The 24,974-nt window shown below is 43.3% G+C and overlaps 1 protein-coding gene across 1 annotated transcript in view; it reads left to right on the top strand.

The window, feature by feature from the left end:
* The window catches only part of Mcm9 (minichromosome maintenance 9 homologous recombination repair factor), a 73,732-nt gene extending 51,652 nt beyond the window's left edge, over positions 1–22,080 (top strand). Inside the window, 7 exon segments of the mRNA XM_032888289.1 lie at positions 641–815; positions 10,122–10,324; positions 11,130–11,333; positions 17,854–17,936; positions 18,351–18,496; positions 20,549–20,866; positions 20,868–22,080. Coding sequence (XP_032744180.1) covers positions 641–815; positions 10,122–10,324; positions 11,130–11,333; positions 17,854–17,936; positions 18,351–18,496; positions 20,549–20,866; positions 20,868–21,972 — 2,234 coding nt within the window. The 3' untranslated portion in view covers positions 21,973–22,080.
* The last annotated feature ends 2,894 nt before the right edge of the window (positions 22,081–24,974 follow it).

Raw genomic sequence — 24,974 nt, 5'->3', positions numbered from 1 at the left:
TCTAACCCATGGGCCCAATGCAAGGAAAAGGGGTAAAAACCAAGATGCCAGTCCCTAAGCAGGGAACCCCTCAATCCCTGAGCTCCCCAAACTCAGGACTCAAAATCCTACCAATCCTCAATAAAAATCTCTGCCCTTAAAAAGTTCCACCACCTAAGAAATCCTATGTAAGCAATACTCTTTGGCAATTCCCTGCTGCCCACTCCCGGGAGCAGAGTACAGCCATCTCTGGATTTGTCCCTACATACCCTGGACCCTCCTATAAGTCTCTTTCATGAGATTCCCTGCCTGGTGTGACTCTCTTATCAGAAGAAGCCAAGAAGAAAATGAAGAAACAATGAAGAGAAGACAAGAGAAGGAGTTTCCTCTCGGAGCTGTGTGGTTCCTGAGCTCCCATGTCTCAGGATGCCCTTTTACTGGGATACCTTTTCCCTTGAGAGCTGTATGGTTTCTGGGTTTCTGAGTCCCGGGGTCCCTTCCATTTGAGCAGGAACACGTACAGATCATCTATACAACAGGAGTACTTCTGAGGTCTTTTGACTTAGCGTCCTGACACTGTCCATTCTGAGAGCAAATGGGAAACTTGACTATGTATATTCCTTGGGAACTAAGATTTAACATAACTCACTTGTCTCCTCAGGTCTGACAGTGACGGCTGTGAAAGACTCCGGAGAATGGAATCTAGAGGCTGGGGCCCTGGTGCTTGCAGATGCTGGTCTCTGCTGTATTGACGAATTTAACAGCCTCAAAGAACATGACAGGACCAGCATCCATGAAGCAATGGAGCAACAAACCATAAGTGTTGCTAAGGCTGGGTAAGCCTTCTCTTCTGTAAAGCGTGGAAGTAGAGAGGTCGTTCCGTACAAATCCACAGAAAACGAGACCCTTGCTGGTATACTCAGGGATTATCAACCATCTTCAAGTTCACAGGTTTATCTATTAGAATACAGATGTGCATAAGGAAATGAAAGTGGATTGTTTTTAAAAAGAAAGGTTAAAAGTAAAGTATAAATGTAGACTGCCTTAATTACTTTTATATTTCTGTGAGGAAACACCAGCGTTTAACTGGGGCTTGCTTACAGCTGCAGAGCCTTAGTCTGGGGGCATGGTGCCAGGCAGACATGGAGTTGGAGAAGTAGCCAGGATCCTCGGGGCCTCAGTAACACACCTCTTCCCTCAAGGCCACACCCCCTAATCCTTCCTAAACAGTCCACCGACTGGTGTATGGGGTCATCCTCATTCAGATCACCAAGGAGGCTGACTTAGCTCTCTCAGGGCAGTTTATGCTGCTCTTCCAACACTGCACTCTACTCAGTTCTCCTATAAAAGCTCTATGTGTCCTCGGGGCACCTCAAGTATGGGGATTTTGAAAGATTAATCAAGTGCAATAGAGATAAATTTAGTAAAATTTCTTGTAAGATTATACCCGGAAACCATAAAGCATCAGAAGACCAAGGAGACAGGCTTCCTTTACTGGTCAGTAGGAAAGATTATTAGGACGTAGATTCTTCTGAAAGCAGTCTATCGACTCCACGCTGTTCCAGGCAAAATTCTAACCACTTGATGACTGATTAAACTTTCAAAGAAAGGCACAGAAGCTAGACTCACCAAAACGAGTTTGAAAAAGGACAAATATGAAGACCCCTATGACCCAGCCATACCTTTCTTGGGTATATACTTAAAGGATTCCTGTACAGTGAAGACAGTTACACACCATATTTATCACTGCACTACTCAGTCTTTGGAAATGGAAGTCCATCAATAGATGAATGAATGCAGAGAACTACCTATGTACAGTGGAATTTTATTTAGCCACAGTGAAAAATGAATTATGACATTTACAGGAAAATGAATAGAACTGAAAATCATTATGTTAAGCAAAATAAGCCAGACTCCAGGATAAATACTACATGTTTTTCCTCATGAGGGAAGGGAAGAAGAAATGTTGCAGAGTAGAAAGGAAGAGGAGAATGGAAGGCACGTGACATGAAAGCTGAGGGGACCTAGGCTACCAGGAGGGGCGCAGCACGAGGCACATGGCAGGCAGGGAGGGAGGAGACAGTTAGGTCAAAGTGTAATTGTCACATGTATTTGAAAATAATGAAGCCCACCATGACTCGGTATGCTAACTTAAAACTAATTTCATAAGAAATGTATGTAAATGAAATAAATATGCTCGAGTACTTTGATATATATATGCAAAAAAAGGCCCTGTACAAACATGGTTTTTAGCAGCTTTATTTCTCATCCCTCTGAACTGCAAACAGCTCGTTACCAGATAGTGGATAAACTATGTAGAATGAAATACTACTAGCCACATACAGGTACAGACGAACAGACTGTAGGCGCATGAACCAACATGAATAAAAGCCTTATTCAAAGTGAAAGAAGCCAAGACATGATTCCATCCACATATGTGAAATGCTTGACAAGGTACAACTAAGGGGAGAGCAGGACAGTGTGTACAGTAATTCTTACTTAAAAACACGGGAACTCAAATCTTTGCCCCCAGATCACTCGGATTGCTGCTAAGGTTTCCGAACACTTGCTCTTCCTGACTGTTGACCATGTGGGAAAGTAGCTCACAGCTTGTCTTTGGGGTTTGTTAGTAAACCCACCTAGAAAAATGATATGTAAGAGGAGACGGAAAGAAGGCATGGTGCCTAGAAGCTGGGAGATCCCTGCAGTCACCTTGTCACAACAGAAACAATGTCTCCAAAAGGAACTAGTTGAAAGGATAATTTTCACATTGGGTTTCTTGTCTGTGTAGAAGAAAGGGAGTCGTCTTAGATGATTAGAATCTTCTGTTGCTAGTTGTGGGCAGTTTTTAAATTGTTTCTTCTGTAATCTACCTACCAGATATATAATATTACACAGTCTGCCTAAGAAGCAGCTTGAACATTGTAATTTAATGAGTAGTCACCTGTGGCTGTGGTAATAGTCACTATATAGGACATGTGTATTCGGGTTTAAAGATGAAGTCTTTCTGCTTTGTCTTGACTTCCATCCAGTGTTGATACTTCCTTAAGAGAAGGTACTGTCCACAGCTAGTGTTTCAGTGATCTGGCCTTTTTACATTTATTTAAGAGTTTTACTTTGCAAAGTAATTTAGCATATTTATTTTCTTTAAGATTCCATAGGGATTGAGTGGGTGGCTAAGTGGTTAAGAGCATTGCTACTCTTCAGAGCACCCATGTGACTTAGAACCGCCTGCAGCTCTAGTCCCAGGGGATCTCAAGCTCTTTGCTGACTTCCAAGGCATCAGGTGCACAGTATACAGACAAACATGCAGGCAAAACATCCATATACTTAAAGTAATCATTAAACATCGAAACATTATCTCCTGCATTCAAAGGATTGGATCAGTATTCTTTCACGAGTACAGCTAAACCGGCTCTTGGTTACGTGCTGTCGTGTGTTAATATTGCTGGTATTCTGTCCCTCCCCGCCCCCATAACCATTGCTGGATAATTTTAAAAGACTCAATTCCTAACATTGCATAGTGTACAATTACATATCTTTTGTGTATTAGAGTTCTCTACATTGAAAAGGATTCTTCTTCTTTATGAACTTAGTGGAAATGTTTATAATCCCCTGGTAACAGCTGGAATTGCTGTGCTCTATGAACTCAGTAAAGTGTTGCAGTCTGTTTCTCCATTGGATGATCCACGTGTTGACAAGCATTCAAGACATAACTGGTTTTGATTCAGAACATTGTGTTTATAGTGAGTGCATGCTGACCTGAAATTTTTAATTGGGCTTAACATTTCTCATACCTTAAAATTTTAAATTTCATTTTAAAACAGAACAGCTATACAGTATGGGCTTAATCTCGTCAACCTTGACCTATTAGATTTCACATTTTCTATACAGAAAAATGACTTGAATTAAAAACTTCCAAGAATAGCAGATGCTTCCAAAAGGCCAAATGCTTTTCTTCCCAAGGTATTTTTCCTTTAAGTTTTTTAGAAAATCACTGCTCCTCTCATCCGCTCAGAAGCAACCAATATTCAACATGGCCAGCAACAATAAACAACCCTTACTTAAAGCACATTTAAATTGTAGATATATTCTAGGAAACTCAAAATTGTTGTTGTAGGTAGGAAAAGTTCATTCAAAGACAGTGAGCGTCACTGGCAGCCTAATCTACTGTGTTTTTGACTTTGTGGAAGAGGCTTGATTTTTTTTTTTTTGGGGGGGGGTCTCTGGAATTCTCCATGAAATGAATGTCAAGGCCTTTCTTTTATTGTTTAGTAATTGTTTTGTGACTATAGTATGATTATGTCATTTCCCTCTTCCCTGCAACCATTTATGTGTACACACACTCACACACAGACACACACACACACACACTCACACACACACTCACACACACACAAAATCTGCTTATTCTTTGTATTACTTGTACATGTATGTTCTTAGGGCTGAGCATGTTCTATTGGATAACTAGCTGGGTGTTCCTGCTCTCAGCTGCCTTAGTTGCCTATAGCCCTTCTCGAGGGTTGGGGTCTTGGGAGTGCTTCCTTCCATATTGGCATGTCTACATTGTGTCTGTCACGCTAAGCAGGTCATGTTGAGGCAGCCATGTTGGCGTAGCTGGTTCTGACACCATGATTGTACTAACTTGAAGTAGGCATATGTCTACTTCTAACTCAGTGCCTGCCTTACACCCACAGACAGAAGCTATAGCTACTCAAGTATATTTTACTGTTAAATATGACCACATACATATAACATAAACTTCCCATCTCAACCAACTTTAAGTGTACAGCTTAGATGTGCTAAGCCTTGACATTGTGCGTGTCTCTGACATCTCGCCAGTATGCTCTTGGCCTCGATGGGATAATACTTAATGACTCCCACAATTATTTTAAGTGTGCATGTGAAGGTATTTATAGTATTCTGCCCTCAGTTGAGTCCCTAAATTAGCTTCATAATAATCGTATCAGCATCATTCTCTTAATAAAGAAAAATAATATTTAGCCTTTCTTTCAAGTTCTTTTGTGCTTAAAGTCAATTCTGCAAAGTTTATATCCTGCTGGAGTTGGGGGCCGGTCGGAGTTGCTCAGACGATCCGTGTAAGGATCCGCTTCATTCAGAGGCGTCCGACTCCTCCATCCAAGCCGCTGGCTGCGGCTCCACTGTTTCTGCCCTGTGCTGGGCAGAACAGCCTGGCAAAAGGCATGGCAGAGCAGAGCTGTAACCTCCTGGCCCTGAGGAGGCAGAGGGGCCATGGAAGGGCTCGGGAAAAGTCATTACCATAGAACTTGTCCCCAGGAACCCACTGCTTCCAACTAGGTCTGTTTCTCGTATCTTGTTTTCTAATAGTGTGTGAGCCTTTCATTTAGTCATTCCTGAGGGTTCTACTCCAGAATGGGCTATAGAATTGTTCCCTCTGAACTGCTTTCCAACAAGTCCTAGTGTCACATCTTTTTCATTTCTTATGAGCTACTGAGTTTAATGAGGGTTGCATGTATGGCTGTGGGATCAGAAAAGTCTGATAGCATTTCTATGTTTGAGCATTTCAAAGTAACTGTACAATTATTTCTAAATATTTTTCTAACCATAGTTCAGAAAAAGCATGGATGATATGTTTAAATAGGTAACAAAAGTTAATTACATAGCACAAACAATAAATTACAAACAATAAAGTGTCGATTTCCATGTTCCTATGGAATAATAGCTTCTTGTATTGAGTGAAGCCTCAACATTATTCTCCAAACACATTACAGATAATCAGGAAATTAAATCCATGAAACAAACCCCATAAAACTAGAACTAAGACTAAGAAAAAGCAAATACTGTGAGCGTGAATGCACATGCAGATAGAAAACAGACACTGGAAACAAGCTCACTCTATTAGCTGTAGTGTTGTGAAAGTCTCCACATTTAGGGAAGAAAAATGTATGCATGAATTCAAGTAACTAATGAGGTTTCTTAGAAGATAGCCTTTAATGTGCCACCTAGGAGGCAGCGTAAATTATGGACTAACGTGCAAATTGAACTATATCTTATTCAGCTGTTGGCCGGTTTCCTGTAGAATATGTACAGAAAATGTGGTTTTACATTGTATAGTGAGATGTATAACAAGATGTATTCTAGATAGAGCAAGTTCAGAAGCCAACATCAAAAGTCCCTGTTTTTTGTGATTGCAAGAGTAGCTTGATGGACTTTTTTTGGTGTCTATATTACCTTACTGGGGTTCCTGGCTAGCTACCAGAGGTAGCTTTCTCAGGTTACATATCCCCAACGTTGTGTTAAGGGCACCTCCATTGATTCTTGGGCGCCTCCATTATCCCAGGTCTCTCATCCTGGAGATGGCCTTCCTCACCCCTGTCAGTTGCAGATTTCCATTCATCTTCATGGCCATCTATCCATTTCTCTTGTCCTTCTTCACCCCTGATCCTGAACCCTCCCATTCCCCTCCCCAAAACTTCTCCCTTCCAGCTCCCACCCTCCATCTGCCTCTTATGACTATTTTATTCCCCCTTCTAAGTGAGATTCAAGCCTCCTTGCTTGGGCCTTCCTTCTCGGTTAACTTCTTAACCTTTCTTTCTAACAATAAGTGTAGGTAGCGTCCCCCAGGATGGTGCACTTGGGGTTAGGAGAAGCCATTATTGGGGAATTAATGAAACGGGATTCAGGCTCTCAACATCTGCCCGTTTGGCACATAAATCATAAAATGTGGACCGTCAGTTGTTGTCTCTTCCAAGTTTTAAAGGGGGCTGGGAGTTTGGTAAAAGTGACTTGTCTATCTTTCTTTAATTCAGTGAGTGGCTTTTTGGGCCATTTGCCACAAGTAAAAATTTTTTCAAACGTTTGCAGCCTCAGGGACTGAGGTAATTGCTACAGACACCTGGAACTAGAATGGAAATGAACAAAGGCAGCACAGGTTGGCTGATGTCACAGGGCTGTGACTTCTGAGAGGCAGGTAGATATCCCGCTCTAAAAATGGGCCTCAGCACAGAGCTCACATTCACAGATAAAAATGTCACACTTCTGCTATTAGGAAATGTGGCACACTTTTTAGGATTAATTAGCTTTAAACTGACATCTAAATTAAGCCACCATCTGCCAGGGGCTAGCTCCAGCGGATCTTCCTTCTTGGTTTTTCTTGAGGCAGCAGAGGGGGAAGAGCATTGGTGGGGGCAAGACTTATTCTTCTGAGATATTTAGGAGTGATGTGTAATAATAAAACGTTTACTGTCTTAAGTCTAAATCACTTAGTAGCGTCAGTAGCTAGCCTGCCTGTCTTAAGTCTAAGTCACTACTCTGAAGTAGCTGACCTGCCTGTCTGAGGTCCTCTGAGGTGAGGAACTGTTTAGCACCTCACCATGAAACAGCAGGGGGTAAGGGAAAAGGGGACTGGAGAGATGGCTCAGTGGTCAAGAACCACTGGCTGCTCTTCCAGAGGTCCTGAGTTCACTTCCCAGCAACCACACGGTGGCTCACAACCATCTGTAATGATATCTGATGCCTTCTTCTGGTGTGTCTGAAGACAGCATCAGTGTACTCATGTACATAAAATAAATAAGTAAATCTTAAAAAAAAATAAAAAGAAAAGATTTATTGCCAGTGCTCCTTTCTCTGGTGAATCAGCCAGAAACCTCTCTGGGTAAACTGGTTAACTGTGTGAACCAGAGAGGCAAATATGCACAGACATATACACATTCAAACATTCATACACCCACACACTGGCTGGGCCTGACCTCTGTCACAGTCAGCTCCACAAGTATTCATGCATGCATGCTAATATACATACATACCTACACACAAACATATAGACAAACAGACATACACATTTGGATGGAAGGATGGATGAATGGATGAATTGTGATTAAATGTATGGATAGATGAGTGAGTGTGTGGATGGATAGGTTGTGGGTGGGCAGGTAGATGGATGAATGGATGGGTGGGTGGGTGGATGGATGGATAGATGGATGGATAGATGGATGGATGGATAGATGGATAGATGGATGAATGGGGCAAAGTTCCCCAAGTCAAACCATTCAACCAACAACCCCATTTTTTTCCTCTGGTCTTTTTATACCTACTTAGACAAAAAGTTCTTCAGAAAATTACGTCAGAGATAAAATGTTGCATAAAATGAGAGTTACAGCAGGGTTCAAAGCCTTGTCTTATCATAATATACTCATTAAAAGTTCAAAGCAACAGTTTTTACATGGCCTTGCCTTATCATAGTGCACACACGTGACTTTATCCTTGAACCTAAATGTTTTTCCTTGAATACAAAAAGTCTATTTTTCTTCTTGGTGTGATTATGAAAGCTCATTGTATTTCTTATTTTGTGGCCTTTACTTACTATTCTAAGGAGTGTGCACATTCTATTCTTGATTCTAATTTTGTTATCTTTCTAGCAACTAAGACCATCTCTAAAAACGTTCTTCCTAGAATTATTTGAATCAAATCAGGAATTCTAAATAATTATTACCTATTTGTCTATATAGCATTACTACAAGATAGAACATCTTCATTATTCTACAGAGATCTGTTCAAAAGGGTGGGCTAATACCTAGTGATAGTTATATATTTAATCATAACAGGAAAAGCATATTAGTAGCAGGAATCTTTCCTAAACTGAATTTCTCCTGGGCCTTGCCTATAGGAGCAAATTCGTTGTGAAGTTTAATCCAAGGCGGACTCCTCTCGGGACGATCATCTGCTAGTCATTAGCTTCTCCTGTGATGGCTCCCGACAACAGTCCATTCGTGTCCCTCCACTGCCTTGCTTAGGACTTTGTGTCCTTTTACCAGACTATTCATTTTGGTAGCATCCCACCCTTCTCTGAGTGTCCCTTTCCTGTTCAGTCGCTACCAAGTCCTTTCTTTATAATTACTCCTCAGAGCTCCAGGTTAAACTTATCCTAGACTTCTTGAGTTCATTTTCCTTCTTCACTCTTTTTCTTTCATATATAAAATAATCAAAACAAAGCCAGGTAAGGTGGTTTTATTTATTCTGGGCCATACCTTCTGGTGGCAGCCCATATAAAAGACAGAGATGAAGGAAATTCTTTATTCTTTGCCTGCTTGTTCTCACTCTGTTTGGCAAGTCTATTTCTTCACTGGCACTAGAGCCTACTTACTTAGTATTCTGGTGTATACTAAAGAGTAGTTGAGACATCCAGCCTTGTGGACTGAACAGCTACTGGATTCTTGGACTTTCCTTTGGCAGATGGCCACTGTTGGACTAAATGAACCAAAGCCTGTAAGCCACTCTAATAACACACACACACACACACACACACACACGCGCGCGCGCGCGCGCGTGTGTGTGTGTGTGTGTGTGTGTGTGTGTGTGATTGATATATATATAGATATATGTATGTATGTATATATGTGTGTGTGATTGATATATATAGAGAGAGATATGTATGTATGTGTGTGTGTGTGTCCTATCAGTTCTAGTCCTCTAGAGAACCCTGATTAATACAGATTTATAGTTAGATGGATGAATGACAGGTGATAGGTAGGTAGGTAGACATATAGATAGATAGATAGATAGATAGATAGATAGATAGACAGACAGACAGACAGACAGACAGATGAAATAAATAAATCATAAGAAGTTCCTGTTCAACCATTTCCCAGTATCACCCTCTCCTCTCTCCTGTCCTTAATGGTACATATACCTATCTAGTTAGTAATATCCAGATGGATTGAAGGGTCTAGTTCAAAAGCTGCTTCATCTCATTTCTCTGACTACCTGTTTCATCTAGATAAGCAAATACATGCTACCTTATTCCCACTGTCGCTTTAACCATAGGGAATTTCTTGAATGCTGCCTTGACTTAGATTATAGCCTGTCAAGTATAAACCTCTTAAGTATAGTATCCACGTTTGCCTCTTAGCACTGAGCATAGAGGGTCCTGGTCACCACAGCTACAGCAGCATAGAAGGTGTCTGTGGAACGATTCTCTTCAAGATACTCATTCCATTTCATTTTTGTTTAACACAGTGTTTGTGGTACTCTCCTATCTCCATATTCTTTCACAGAAGTTCCTCTAGATTTTCAAGGGACGATTATAACCCCACTGTATTAACAAATGTTATCCTGTTTCCTGTTCTAATCTCGTCAATGAATTTTTCCCTTTATTTTGGTAGCCTTGTTTGTAAGCTGAACACAAGGACCACCATTCTGGCAGCAACTAACCCCAAAGGCCAGTATGACCCCCAGGAGTCTGTGTCTGTGAACATCGCCCTCGGCAGCCCACTCTTGAGTCGGTTTGACCTCATCCTGGTTTTGCTCGACACGAGGAATGAAGACTGGGATCGCATCATTTCTTCCTTTATTTTAGAAAATAAAGGTAGGTGAAGACAAGTGAGTCACTCACTGTGACGAGGAAAGATTAGACCTAACCAAAGGACATGTCCCTTGAGTTGAATACTCGAGCTGTCTGTGTTGAGGTAATAGATGCTTAGACAGAAGGCAGCTGAGAAGCCAGGTAGTGGGCTACAGTGATAGCATAAGGAAAAGTGACTTTCTCGTTGACATACATGTGCACATATGTGTACCTATACATGTATATACGTACACATGTATGTATACATAACGTATACATCCATATCCTTTTTGATAGGGGACATCCTTGTGGTGTTACTACTCTTGCACACAGAGAAAACTAGCGTGAATTATGAAGTGGAAATCTATAAAGGTTATTTTTTAAAGTTAGGCCGACATAATTATTTGGAATTATTCTGAATAATTTTCAATCTGGGTGTGGGAAGCGTCTTTTTATTTATATTGTGAGACAGCTTATTCTGGAACTTCATGCTACAAGGAGAATAGGGCTGGATTTCAGTGGGCATAAACCTGAAGCTTCTCTTTAACAATGGGCATAGGGACTGGTGTGGTGGCACACATCTTTACATAGTGAGTTTCAGGACATCTAGGGATATTTATGTAGAGAGACTCTGTCTACCATAGATAGATAGATAGATACATACATACATACATACATACATACATACATACATACATACATACATTTGTACACAGGTAGATATATAGATAAATAGATGTTAAATCTTATATAGGAATGTTCTATATTCCCCAATCGTGATATTTTCCCACTCCTTTTACTTTACTGACCCCACGTCTGCTGTACACAGGTTATCCAAGTAAATCGGAGAATCTGTGGAGCATGGAGAAGATGAAAACCTACTTCTGCCTCATTCGGAATCTCCACCCCACGCTGTCTGATGTGAGCAATCAAGTACTCCTCCGATACTACCAAATGCAAAGGCAGAGTGATTCCCGGAACGCAGCCCGGACAACCATCCGCCTGTTAGAAAGCCTGATCCGATTAGCAGAAGGTTCATTTCATTTTACAAATGGCATCTTTACTGAGCGCCTTGTGTATGCAAGGCCTGCACCTTGTGTTCTTCAAAGGTGATAAAAGTTACTCAGGACATGGGCTGGCTAGCTTAGCTGATAAAAGCTGGTCCCCAGCCTAGTGACCTGTGCTTGATCCCTTGGTCTCACACTTGTCCTGGAGATCTGATGCCCTCCTGGCCTCTGTAGGCACCCACATACTTGTGGTGTTCATGGACATGGGAACACACGTGCACATTTTTAAAATAGTAAACATTTTAAAAACTTTATAAATTAAAAGTGAGAGCTCCTTAGCCCTTAGACTACCATGCTTCTGAGGATAAATGATGATTATGGAAATGGCCTTCGTGCCATTTCTGGACCTCCCACATATAAGCTGTTATTCATTTAGAAGCCTTCTTTGTGGTGCTGGTTCTCAGGAGCAGCAGGATTTACTGCTGGGCATGGGGTCAGCCTTCACCATGCTTTATATCCAGTGAGACGCCACTGGAGCAAAAACTGTCTTCTTCTTTTAATGGTTATCCATTAGAGATAGCTTTCATGTTAGGGATGGAAGCTTGTGTTTACTTCATCTCTGACAGTTGGGACTCCATCTGGCTCGGACCTGTATAGGCCCTGCATATGCTATCACAGTCTCTGTGAGGTCATATGTGCGTCAGTCCTGTCGTGTGTAGGAGACGCCTCTTCCTTGGTGTCTTCCGTCCCCACCCGCTCTTTATAATCTTACGTCTTCTCTTCCCCATAGTTCCATGAGCCCTGAAGGGAGGAGTTGGGTGAACACATCCCGTTTAGGACTGGGTGTTCCAGGGTCTCTCATTCTCTACATATGGTCTAGTTGTCGTCTCTGTATTTATTCCCATCTGCTTCAGTGGAAGCTTTGATAACGGCTGAGCAAGTTGGTGATCCATTAGTCCGTGATCTATGATCTGGGGGCAGAATGTCCTTAGGAGTTCTTATATTTTAAATATAAGTTCTTATATATTAAATCTTGCTATATTTAATAGCAGAAAAATAGCATCCAGTTTTTCCCTAAGTCCATGGCCTATCTAGTCACCCAAGCAATGTCAGGTATGAGTTCTGTCTTATGGAGTGGGCCTCAAATCCATCAGATACTGGTTGGTTGTTCCCACAACTATTGCCCCTGAATAGTATGCGATCAGGTTACTACTGTAGACTGAAGGGTTTGTAGATGTGTTCATCTTCCTCTGCAGGGAAGTATGCAGAGGACTTCTCGTACATCAGCACTCAGCAGCGGGGGTGAAGGCTCAGACTAGGCACCAGTTGGACCTCTTCCTGTTCAGTGAGTGTCTGGGTGTTGTCTTCAGCAGTACAGCCCTAAAATCAGCGTGTGGGCGGGAACCAACAGCCCTGATGATAGCCTGGCTTGCTTGGGGGTCCATAGGGTGCCTTTGGCCAGCAACTCCAACTCAATTCAGTGCCTGTCTCTGGCCCTGAAGATTTCACTTGATGGTGAGAAAAGTCTAATTAGGGCTTTGTCTCCCTCTTATTTGGTGACTCCACATAGATTTCTTTCATACATATACATATACATATACATATACATATATATTTAAGAAGCTTCTATTGTAACAAGTTTCCATATGACCACTCAAATGGCCCTTAGTTGTAGCTGTCCCTCCCTGTATTCCATATTCTCTCCCTTATGCCCTCTTCTATCCCTTTCTTCATTTAGTCCTCCCTATCCAATCCCATGCCCTTTCCATCCATTACTATATATTCTATTTCCTGTTCTTTGGGAGATCCTTCCCTTATGCTATAGCTAACCTCTTTGTATACCAAGTAGGCATTTTGAATACTTAAAGGCCAGCATCTACATATAAGAGAATATACCATATGGGTCTGGGTTTACTTACTCAGGACGATTGCTTTTTTTATTAGATCCATCTGTTTACGTGTGAGTTTCATGGTTGTTTTTCTTAACAGAGGAGTAATATTACATTATATAAATATTTCACATTTTCATTATCCGTTCATCTATTGATGGGCATCTAGGCTGCTTCCAACTTCTGGCTATCACGATAGCCTTCAATGAGGAGCAGCCGTGGACATGGGAGGGAGCAAGTGTCCCTCAGCCTTGGTGTTTCATCTTTTGACTACTCTCTGTACCCATTTTTTTATAATTTACTTAATTTTATGTTCATTGGTATAAGGATGTCAGATCCCCTGGAACTGTAATTAACAGTAGTAACTACCATGTGGGTGCTGAGAATTGAACCTGGGTCCTCTGGAAAGACAGCCAGTGCTCTTAACCACTGAGCAATCTCTCCAGTCCCTCCACCCTTTTTAAATTTTTTTTTGTTTTTTAATATGTTATTTGTTGGTTGGCTGGTTGGTTTTTTGAGACAGGGTTTCTCTGTGTAGCCTTGGCTGTCCTGGAACTCACTCAGTTGACCAGGCTGGCCTCAAACTCAGAGATCCACCTGCCTCTGCCTCCTGAGTGCTGAGATTAAAGGCATTAGCTACCAAAGCTGGCTTCTGTACCCCATTTTTTACTTGGTTAATTTCTTCATGTCTAGTTTTTTATATATTTATTTTTATTTTAGATAGTATCCGTCTATTGGATGTGTAATTGGTAAGGATCACTTCCCTTTCTGTGACCTGCCACTGTTTACAAATGCTCTGTTCTTTGCCATGCAGAAGCTTTGGTTCCATGAGGTCCCAATTTGTTGACTGTTAGGTCTTAGTGTCTGTGCTGTTGAAGTCACCCACTATCACTGTACCAGGTTCAATATGTGATTTTGGCTGTAGTCTTATTTCTTTTATAAACTTGGGTGTCCTTATCTTTGCTACATGAATATCTAGATTTCCAATATTCTCTTGGTGGATTTTTTTTTCTTTGATGAGTGTGTAGTATCCTTTTCTCTCTATTCTGATTATTTTGGGTTTGAAGTCTGTTTTGTCAGGTAATAAACTGACTATACCAGTTTGCTTCTTGGATTCATTTGCTTGGGATGTCTTTATGCATCCTTTTACCCTGAGGTGGTATCTGTCCTTGATGGTAAGGTGTGCTTCTTGGATGTGGCAGAAAGATGGATCCTGTTTTCTAAACCCAGTCTGTTAGCCTGTGTCTTTTTGTTGGGAAATTGAGACCATTAATGTTGAGATGTCAGTGAGTAGCGTTTATTGATTTCCGTTATTTTGTTGTGGTGACGTGAGTTTTTCCTCCTCTTTTGATTTGCTGGACTGCAGTTACTTATTCTCTGTGTTTTCTTGAGTGTGAATAACCTCTTTAAACTGAACTTTCCTTCCTGCACCTTCTATTCCCATTGTTTCTAGATTTGGTCTTTTCATAGTGTTCCAGATTTCCTGGAGGTTTTGTACCTGGATTTTTATTTTTATTTTTATTATTGTTATTATTATTATTATTATTATTATTATTATTATTATTATTAATTTAAGATTTTCTTTGGCTGAGGTATCTGTTCTTCCTATCCTGTCCTTAAACCCCGACATGCTCCACTATGTTCATAGCAGCCTTATTTATAATAGCCAGAAGCTGGAAAGAACCCAGATGCCCTTCATCAGAGGAATGGATACAGAAAATGTGGTACATCTACACAATGGAATATTACTCTGCTATCAAAAACAATAACTTCATGAAATTCATAGGCAAATGGATGGAAATAGAAAATATCACCCAACACAGAAAAACACACATGGTATGCACTCATTGATAAGTGGCTATTAGCCCAAATGCTTGAATTACCCTAGATGCCTAGAACACATGAAACTCAAGACGGATGATCAAAATGCGGATGCTTCACTCCTTCTTTAAAAGGGGAACAAGAATACCCTTGGGAGGGAATAGGGAGGCAAAGTTTAGAACAGAGACTGAAGGAACGCCCATTCAGAGCCCGCCCCACATGTGGCCCATACATATACAGCCACCAAAACTAGATAAGATGGATGAAGCAAAGAAGTGCAGGCAGACAGAAACCGGATGTAGATCTCTCCTGAGAGACACAGCCAGAATATGGCAAATACAGAGGCGAATGCCAGCAGCAAACCACTGAACTAAGAATGGGACCCCCATTGAAGGAATCAGAGAAGGGACTGAAAGAGCTTGAAGGGGCTTGAGACCCCATATGAACAACAATGCCAACCAACCAGAGCTTCCAGGGACTAAGCCACTACCTAAAGACTATACATGGACTGACCCCGGGCTCCAACCTCATAGGTAGCAATGAATATCCTAGTAAGAGCACCAGTGGAAGGGGAAGCCCTTGGTCCTGCCAAGACTGAACCCCCAGTTGGGGGGGAGGGCGGTAATGGGGGGAGGATGGGGAGGGGAACACCCATAGAGAAGGGGAGGGGGAGGGGTTAGGGGGTTGTTGGCCTGGAAACCAGGAAAGGGAATAACATTTGAAATATAAATAAGAAATTCCCAATTTAATAAAGATAAAAAGAAAAAAGAAAAACCCAAGAGTCTTTTTCTTCCATGTCTTGTACTCTGTTGATGAGGCTTTTTGTTTGACTTCCTAAATCTTTTATTTCCAGTTTTATCTGAGTTTGAGGGGTTTGTTGTTTGTTTGTTTGTTGTTTTTAGCAAGTCTGTGTCTTTGTTAAATTCTACTTTTATGTCATGAATTTTTTCATTAAATCATTTCACTGTGTTTTTCACAGACTTCATTTAGGGATCTGTTCATATCCTCTTTAAGGTCCCTTGAACATATAATAGCTATTTTGAAGTCCTTGTCTTGTGCTTCAACTATATTACTTTTCTTATGACCTACTGTCACAACATTACTAGGTTCTGGTGGAAGCCTATTGCCTTGGTTGTTACTGTGTTTTTGTGCTGGTGTCTAGGCATCTGGAGTTGGGATGATTGTGATACTAGGTGTTAGTATCTGGTCTTACCTTTGTAGGGTGAGTTATCCTAGTTTTCTGTTGGCCTCCTCATCTTAAGTTGTGTTGCTGTGGGTTGACTGATAGGGGGTGTTTCTGTAGGTCACTGGGTAGCAGAGAGTAATAGGGGTGGGTTAGGAGAAAAGGTTACAAGTGACGTCAGGAAAACCTTAAGGGAAACCTGTTCATACTTAGAATTGGGGGCCACGGGGAGTTGGCGATGTGGTAAAAAGAGGGGATCACACAAGTATGTTGCAGGGAGATAAAGAACTATCTGGGAAGAGAGAGATGAAAAGGCTATGAGGCTCCCAGGGTCTGAATGTAGAGTTTGAGTCTCCAGTGAATGCAGGTGGGGGAACCCAGGGTCTGAACCTGGAGCTGCAGTGTCCATGAGGGCAGCTGAGGTGGAATGAGGTGCGTCTGTGAGCAGGTTGTTACTGGCTGAGGGTTAGAATGGAGGGATGGTATGGACGGCAGGAAGGATAGTGTGATTCACCTATGTGAGTTCCAGTTGGTGTGGCCACTGAGATCCAGGCTAGAAAGTGTATCTAGGGGGGCTGAAGGAAAAAAATGGGTATAGGCTAGGAGGATGGGGTCTGAGACAGTCTCCGGGGAGGAAGAAAGCTGGGTCCTCTCCAGGGTTTGCTGGAGTCCCCAGGATTGGAGGTGAGGTGGAAAGACGGGTCTCTGCAAGCAGTCTACTGGGAGTGAGACTGGAGAAACTGTAATGGAGGAAAGGGTGAAAATTGCCTACCTGAATCCCAGCCGGGTGTGGCCGCCGGGCTCCCAGGTAGAGAGTGTTGCTAGCTATAATAGGTAGCTGACACCAAGGGACAGGGTGAGGGAGGAAAGCCGAGTCCACAGCAGGGTCAACGGAGTCCAGGAACTACAGTGGGAGGGAGGTCAAGCTCTCCAGGCCATCTCCAGGCTATAGGTCTGGGGATGAGACTAGAAAACTTGTAATGTCAGACAGAAAGGAGAGTGAAACGTACCCTTCTGATTCCCGGTGTCTCATGCTTGTTCTTATAACCAATGGGATACAGTGTATCCCATCCTGTCCCAAAGGCTTCAGGCTTACACGTTCACCTGTAACTAATGACCATCTCTTACAGCATTTGTATTTTACCCATGTTCAAATTAACAATATTCACATGAATTGAATGTAACATATCATGAAATCATGTAAACTTAATAAAAATTCCGTAAAACAAATGAACCTCATTTATAGCTAGTATTCTGGCAAGAAGTATCTTAATTTCTTGCTTGCGAGATTGGTACTTTAAAAAGCTCATAAATCATAGATAAAAGAGGTACCAGAGGTGAGGAATGAGTTTTAATTTTGTGCATTTATATGAGAGTAAAAAAATGGAGAATAAAAGTTTCTGAATATTAAGTGGATGTTTTTACAGTGCTAGAGTCTAGAATGTTCTCAAAACATTCTACACAAAATCACCTGGGCTGTGAAGGCTTAGGCCTCTTACCGGAGAAACTACTGAAGACAGTTGCCTGTTCTAGTACAATTGGCTGATGATTAATTTAGCTCCTCCATAAAATGCAAGTTTAGAGGGCAGAGAACTCAGCGGGTCCCGGTCTCTCATCCCGGGTAATCCTAACAGTGTCCTGCTCTTGTCCTAGCCCACGCTCGCCTGATGTTCCGCAGTACCGTGACTCTGGAAGATGCTATCACAGTGGTGTCCGTGATGGAATCCTCAATGCAGGTGAGGATGCTGTGTTCGCCCTAGTTACAAGCCCGTTTTAAAACGACGCTTCGTCAACATACTGAGAGTTGGGAAAGTGATCAAATTAGCTTCCTGGGAAGACTCAAAAGCAGTTGTTTGAAAGAAGAGCTGTTGGGGACAGAGACCTTTACTCTGCCACTGCTGTTGCCTGTAAACTGGGAGGAAGTGGATCTCAATATTCCTTTCTCAGCAAGCCTAAGGGAGTTCATGCCCTCAGGAGTGACCGGTGGCTTCCTGGCACAGTGGTCACCCACTGCCCTGTAGGGGAAGGGAGGGCTGTAGAAATGTGGAAGGGCTCTGTGATGGTGACCCGGGATGAGAGCTGGGACAGCCTGTGGTCTTGCTCTTGTGCAAATCGACCTGTGACTGTCCCTGGTGTTTCCTTGCCCTCAGGGAGGCGCACTGCTAGGCGGTGTGAACGCTCTTCACACGTCCTTTCCTGAAAGCCCACGGGCACAGTACCGGAGGCAGTGTGAGCTAATTCTGGAAAAGCTGGAACTCCAGAGCCTCTTGCAGGAAGAACTTAGAAGACTCGAAAGGTAAGGAGGAGGGAGGCACATGGAGGAAGACAGAGCACGAAGTTAGAAGGAAGCTGCCAGGCATCCTGTCATCCACTGACATACATCACTGAGACAGACCCTGAGAGGACTCTGCTTGGCATCTCTCCACTCCGTCGATGGGCAGTGGAGCGGGGCTGGCTCTACTCACCAGGGTCAGGCCACACTGAACTGGCACTGTGAGAAATGAGTCACCCTCTCCTTTGGCTCCGTCTCCGTATGGCTAGATGTAGGTGATCCTTTCACATTTCAGACTCTCGGGGAGAGTCTGCTCAGGCTACCACAATTGATAAGTGCTGGGTTCAGGAAAAGAGGAACACAAGACAGATTTAGTCATCTCACAGTAAACAGTGGCTCTCGTAGACTGAATGGAATGGGGAGAAGTATATGCATGACTGTCCAAAGAGCAAACCTGAATTCTGCCTTAGTCTTTCCTGGTCTTATGTTTTATCATGGGACTGTGTTAGTGTTCATCCTCAAAGCACCGTAACCAAGGGCCTCACATTAAGGGTGAATTACCTTCAAGATCCAGCTGAACGCCAATCTCATTGAGTCATAAGAACCCACCTAGTTTATATGGTTTTGCACTTTAGGAAAGAGTTCCCTAATAGATCTCATGGTAAAACCACTCGTATTTTCCCCATACTTCCTTCCAGAAAATACTTTGCTGGTAACACCTCGAATCAGAGAGCAGAGCCAGCACTCGGTTCCAGGGTACAGCTGCAGAGATTTGTCTAAGAATTTCACTCCTGAGCAAGAACTGATTAAAGAACAGGATCAAACCAGTCTGCTCCTGAACTTCCTCAGCTGAGGCATGCCCACCTAGCTCTAAGCAGTGTGAGCGTCCGACGTTTATCGGATACTGAAGTGTCTGCTTCATGCCAGGGATTTGAAAAGCCACTTGCTTTTCTGTGTGGTTGCAACCCAATTTAGAGACGAGGAACATGAGCTTATTACTCTGCTGATATTTCTAAACCTGTGGTGATACATTTAGAGTCTACTCTTATAACTTGTAATTAATTTTATGAATGCAATAGACATTCTTTGTGCATTTTGAAAACTAGAAGTAATGAATTAATAAGAAAACAAAAATAAAATATAATCTTCCTTCCCAGTGCTATATATTAACTTCTTAATATAGTTAAATTTATATGTTTAATTCTTTTTTCTGTTGCTGCACATGAATTTTAGAATAATTCCCTCACCTGCTTTTGTGCAATTTCCTTTCCAATTTAGCACATGGAAGCAGGGCCATATTTCTCACTACATTGGGCCTACACATCTAAGTTAAAGACCTTCTGAAGGACCTCCTTTAGGAACTATAGTTCCAGTGAGAATGTGGTCCTTGTGGTACGTGCTGAGCTTTTCCTACGCCCAGTACTGAGAGCAGGTTTCAGGAGTCGGCCCTTCATTCACAGCTGGTAAGCAGATGCCAATTCTGCACCTGAGGAGCTCCTCAGAGACTCTGAGGAAACAGGATGGGGCTTTGCAAGAACAGTGCCCAGAAGGTCTGCTGTGGTGATGACGGTGGACAGGCACTGGCAGCAGCAGTGTCAGGCAGCATAGACTCTCCACTCCTATGGAAAGTTGCGTGCACACTAAAGTTCAGTGGCTGCTTTGGTAAAACTGTAGAATCCTTTCACTCTAATTCTGACCTACAAACCACCGAGTGAGCCCTCCAAGCAGTCACTAGGAGCCATCTGTGCAGGCTGTCACATATGTCCTGTATTTGAGCATGGCACAGGAAAGGTTATGGGTGAGCATTTTACACTGATCTTCAAAAGTCAAGTGAACTGAGTGGCTGAAGATGTAGACCTTCTGGTTCATTTTCTTTGTTTCACTGCAGTTTCAGGTTGAAAAAAGAGGCACACCAAGCACTAAGTTCAAAGTAACCTTGTGTTTCAGAAGACCGCTCTTCTGTTTACCTGAAACTGTGTTTTCTTTGGCCTTCTCGGCAGTGTCTTACAGACTGAAGAAGAGAAAGGCTGGCGTAGACTTCCTTCCTCTCAGTGTTCTCTTTCTCCCTCTGCCCAGGTTACAGAATGAGAGTGACCAGTGCCAGGCACATTCACCAGAGGTGGAGGCGGCTCCAGGCTCCTGCAGAAATGATCCAAGGGACAGACCAGGCCTCAGGACGTCAACACAGCAGGAACAGAGCTGTAGCTGGAGTCCCCCAGAGAGCTCTGGTGGAGACTCCCCGACTGGTCCAGGGCTTAGTAGACCAACAAGTTGTAACCACAAGGCCGAGAACGGAGGTGGCAGAGGTGACTGTTTAGCCTGGGCCGACCCCACGGCAAGTCCTGAGATTGCACAGGAAAGCACTATTGTGTCTCCCAGTCCGAAACGACGGAGGAAAGGAGGATTTGAAAATCTCTAACAATAGAGCTCAGGGCAAGGGGAAGCATGGGCTCCAGAAAAGAAGCAAATTATTAAAAGCTGGGCGTCTTCCATCATCAGGAGCCACAGACGCTCCCTTACGGTCTCACGGTTCTGAGAGTACGAGGGCAAGGCAGGCAGCAGTTGTCTCTGAAGCAGGACGGGATGATGACCGAGAGTCTGGACTGACTCATGGGCCCCGCAGACTCCCCAAGCTGCTGAAGGAGGGGTCCCAGAGTGTGTGCACAACCAGAGTGCGATCACTGCCACCCACGGTCCCCTTTCCCCTGTCCATCTCTCCACCTGGGCCAGAAAAGAAAGCAGGAACACCAAAAAGAAAGAGACAGAAATCTGCGCAGGTGGAGGCATCTGGACCTGAAGGTACTGAGACTGTGAGTGCTCCAGTAGTGAAGCTGGCCAAATTCACGTTTAAACAGAAGAGCAAACTGACCCACTCCCCTGAAGGCCAAGGCCCCATGCCTCCCAGTGCTAGTCAAATAGCAGCCGACAGTTCTAATATTCCCCAACAGAGAACAAGAGGAGAAGCAGCTGTGCCTGTGGCAGGGCCAGGACAGTCGACATCCACCTCAGGAGACAGATGCTCTGACCAGCTGCAGGGACAGACAAAGGAGCTCTCAAGGCAGCCACCAGAGAGCCATCGACCGCGAGAGGAGAAGGAGCAGGGCCCCGAAAGAAGGGTTATTCAGTCTGAACTGGAGCTTGGGAGCCAGGCTGGGCATTCACATCCAGCTTGTGAGAAAGACCGAAAGGAAGGGGCTTCCTGCAGTAAGAAAAGCAAGGTTCACGCTGGCACGATGGCCAGACTGGCGAACTTCTCCTTCACTTCCCCACCAGAATCCAAGTCAGAATCCCTCCCTCCTGAAAGGAAGCAGAGCAGGGACAGGAGCCACAGCCCTCCTGCCACCACGGCTCCGGTGCTTGGCCAGCAAAGGCGGTCTTTCCAGCTGCAGCAGCCCCCTGAGAGAGTGAATCTTTCCACCCTCTCCCTCTTCACTCTGTCAGAACTGGATGACGAGGCGTTAGATTTTGACTGGGATGAAGAGATGAGGAAAAAGCCATGATTATGAAAAGCTTTCTGGTCAGAATTGCCTCCTCCAGCCCAACCAAGCTCCTTCAAAGAATACAAGTGGTTACAGGTGTGCACATGGTGTGTACTATGTGGCCGTGCAGAAACCCAGCTCCCTTGTCAGGTGTATCGTCATGACTTAAAATGCCAAATAATTAATTGTGGTCATGTGATATCAGCACCTGGGATGAATGAGTTAATGCTTCACTTCACAAAAGATGGCTTGGCGTCCAGGGCATGAACCGCTTTGCACCTGGGTTTTGTTTTCGTGTTTTGGTTGATTGGTTGATCAGTTAGTTGGTTCATTTTTGTTGTATTTGTTTTTGTTTTGGGTTGGGTTTGGTTTTTACTAGAGGAGTTCTCGTCTGAGTTTCCAGACCAAATGGCAGGGTTGTGGCACTCGCAGATCTAACAAGGCAGCCGAGTGCTTTCTGTCTTGCTTTGCTGAAATCTTGTGGTTTTCTCATACCCCTTGTTAATTCTCACGCGTCAGGTTGAAGGGGACTAGTGGTTTTCTGTCTTCGAGATGCATGCTTTCACCGCACGGCGTCCCCTTGAGCCAGCACGGCCTTTCTTTGATTCCTTTTTCCTCTTGGAGCCGACCTTCAATACAAATCATGTGGTTAGCAGAGAAGTGAGGGCCAGAAGGCCGGCAGTAGCCCTGTCACATTCACAATGGCATCAGTATGCACGTGCGATCCCTGATAGGTTCTCCTCTATTTGTCTTGTTATAAAACCAAGAAAATTTGGGTTGGGTATGGTTCAGAATAGAATGTATATGTAGCATGTATGAAGCCCCTGGGTTAAATCCTGTACACTGCAAATACTAAATACATAAGCAAAAGTAAAATAAAACCAAAGAAGTTTTCATGTCTGGTGAGAATAGGCGACTAAACTCTGTTTTTCTGCGTGCCTCTAAAATCCTGTCATTTGGATTCCAGCAGGGGGTAGGAGGGTAGAGTTCTGTCCTTCCAGACGTACTTCAGAGTATGCATTTGTAATAGTAACTGATCGTTTTATTGACCAGAGGACTTTGGGACATGAAAAGTACTCAAGAAATATATGTGCTTAGTTAATGTTTACTTTGTGAAATATATCCAGGGGGAAAACTCCACAAAAGTTTATAAAACTCAATTTTCTGGAGCATTTAAAAATGAATTCCCAAATTGACGGCTTTCTGAACCACTCTAAACTGTTAGAACGTAGTTACCACTCGGTACTTTTCATACCTACTCAAAAAACGTTAACACTGTAGTTACTTAATGTATTTCTGCAATTGCTTAAGACCTTTCAGCATAGAATGATCCTGAAAACATTCCTGATGTCCTAGCGTTATTTCTTTCCAGGGTTACAGTAGACTCCCTAGAATTAAGATGGAAAAGAGTTGTTTTCCTTACCCCTTGGGGAGTAAGTGTGCACGAGTGCCCTTGAATACGGTCACCATTCTTGAGCACGTGCAGGCAGAGGCTGCTGCCTGTGTCCAGCTTAGATTGTTCGACATTATTTCTTCAGGCTCGGTCTCTCCCTGAACCCAAAGCCTGTCTTTTCAGCTGCTGACTCTCCTGAGAGCTTCCTGGACCTACCTGTCCCCCTGCACCCCTTCACCCCCCAAGGCTGGCATTACAGACATCCACCTTGCTCAGCTTTTATACGGGTGCTGGGATACACACTCCAGTCCTTATGCGTGCACAGTGTGCATTTGGCCCACTGTGTCATTTCTCCAGCCCCATATAAGTGTGCACACCATGCTCTGCTCTTTTGGGGAGGAGAGACACATTAAGACAGGATCTCATTGTTTAGTCCTGGCGGACCTGGAACTCACTGACATGACCATCTCGCTTTATGTCCTGGTTAGGGTCACTATTTCTATGATGAAGCACCATGATCAAAAGCAAGTTGGGGAAGAAAAGGCTTTGTTCGACTTATACTTCTGCATCACAGTCTCTCACAAACAAGCACAGCAGCCTAGACCTCTGGAAGAGATTCTGGCCAGCCTCCTACATCCCCATCTCCTTGTAGGCCTAAGGTCCTAGATACCGTCAATGTCCAACTCTGTTACACAGGGACCGTTGGAGACCACAGACTTCTGAATGCACCTGAAGCATCTTTGCTGTTTGTAAGCTGCCCGATGACAGCAGGCCAGTTGCAAACACACAAGCCGTGCATAGACAGCGTTGATGTACAGAGAAGGCCACGGAATGTAGAGGGAATTGGCTACTGTGCTGCTGGCTTCCCGGCTCCGTTCACTCGTGTATGTGTTGATCTTCGTAGCTGTCAGAAACACGTAGGTGAGAGCCAAATGGGTGGGAATGCAAGGAGGCTGTTAAAATATATTTTACAGTTTTCCAGGATTTGTTTTTCTTTTTAAACTAACGGTACAGTTGCCAACAAAGTAGGGACTAGATCCACTTTGAAGAGATAAAAATGCACACATAAATTTAATCCTTTGATAAAGACGTAGTAGTCCATAATAATTTTAAACTGAAATTACAAAGTTGGTTCCTAATGTTATGTTTTATCATTGTCAGAAATTACTTTTTTAATTATTTATTTTATGTACACCATTGCTGTCTTCAGACACACCAGAAGAGGGCATCGGATTCCATTACAGATGGTTGGGAGTCACCATGTGGTTGCTGGGAATTGAACTCAGGACCTCTGGAAGAGCAGCCAGTGCTCTTAACCACTGAGCCATCTCTCCAGCCCCAGAAATTATTTTTTAAGGTGGGGAATCTAGCCACGTATTGTGGCCATGTCCCTGTAATCCTAGCATTCAGGAGATGGAGGCAGGAGAATGGCAAGCTTTAGGCCAGCCTAAGATATAGAATGAATTGAAAGAACCCTGGGCTATGAACAGACATCTGCCTCAAACAAACAAACAAAAACCACATGAAATGCTCAAGCTTGAAAATAGCTGAGGAACCTTGTGGCAATCTTGGAATTTTGGTTTCTTTAAAAAACACAGAAATAATATAAAGAATATGTTTTGTTTCAATC

Source organism: Rattus rattus, chromosome 18, assembly GCF_011064425.1.
Source record: "Rattus rattus isolate New Zealand chromosome 18, Rrattus_CSIRO_v1, whole genome shotgun sequence".
In the NCBI taxonomy this organism is placed as follows: domain Eukaryota; kingdom Metazoa; phylum Chordata; class Mammalia; order Rodentia; family Muridae; genus Rattus; species Rattus rattus.
Note: the sequence above shows the minus strand (reverse complement) of the source record. Positions and strands in the feature narration are given on the sequence as shown.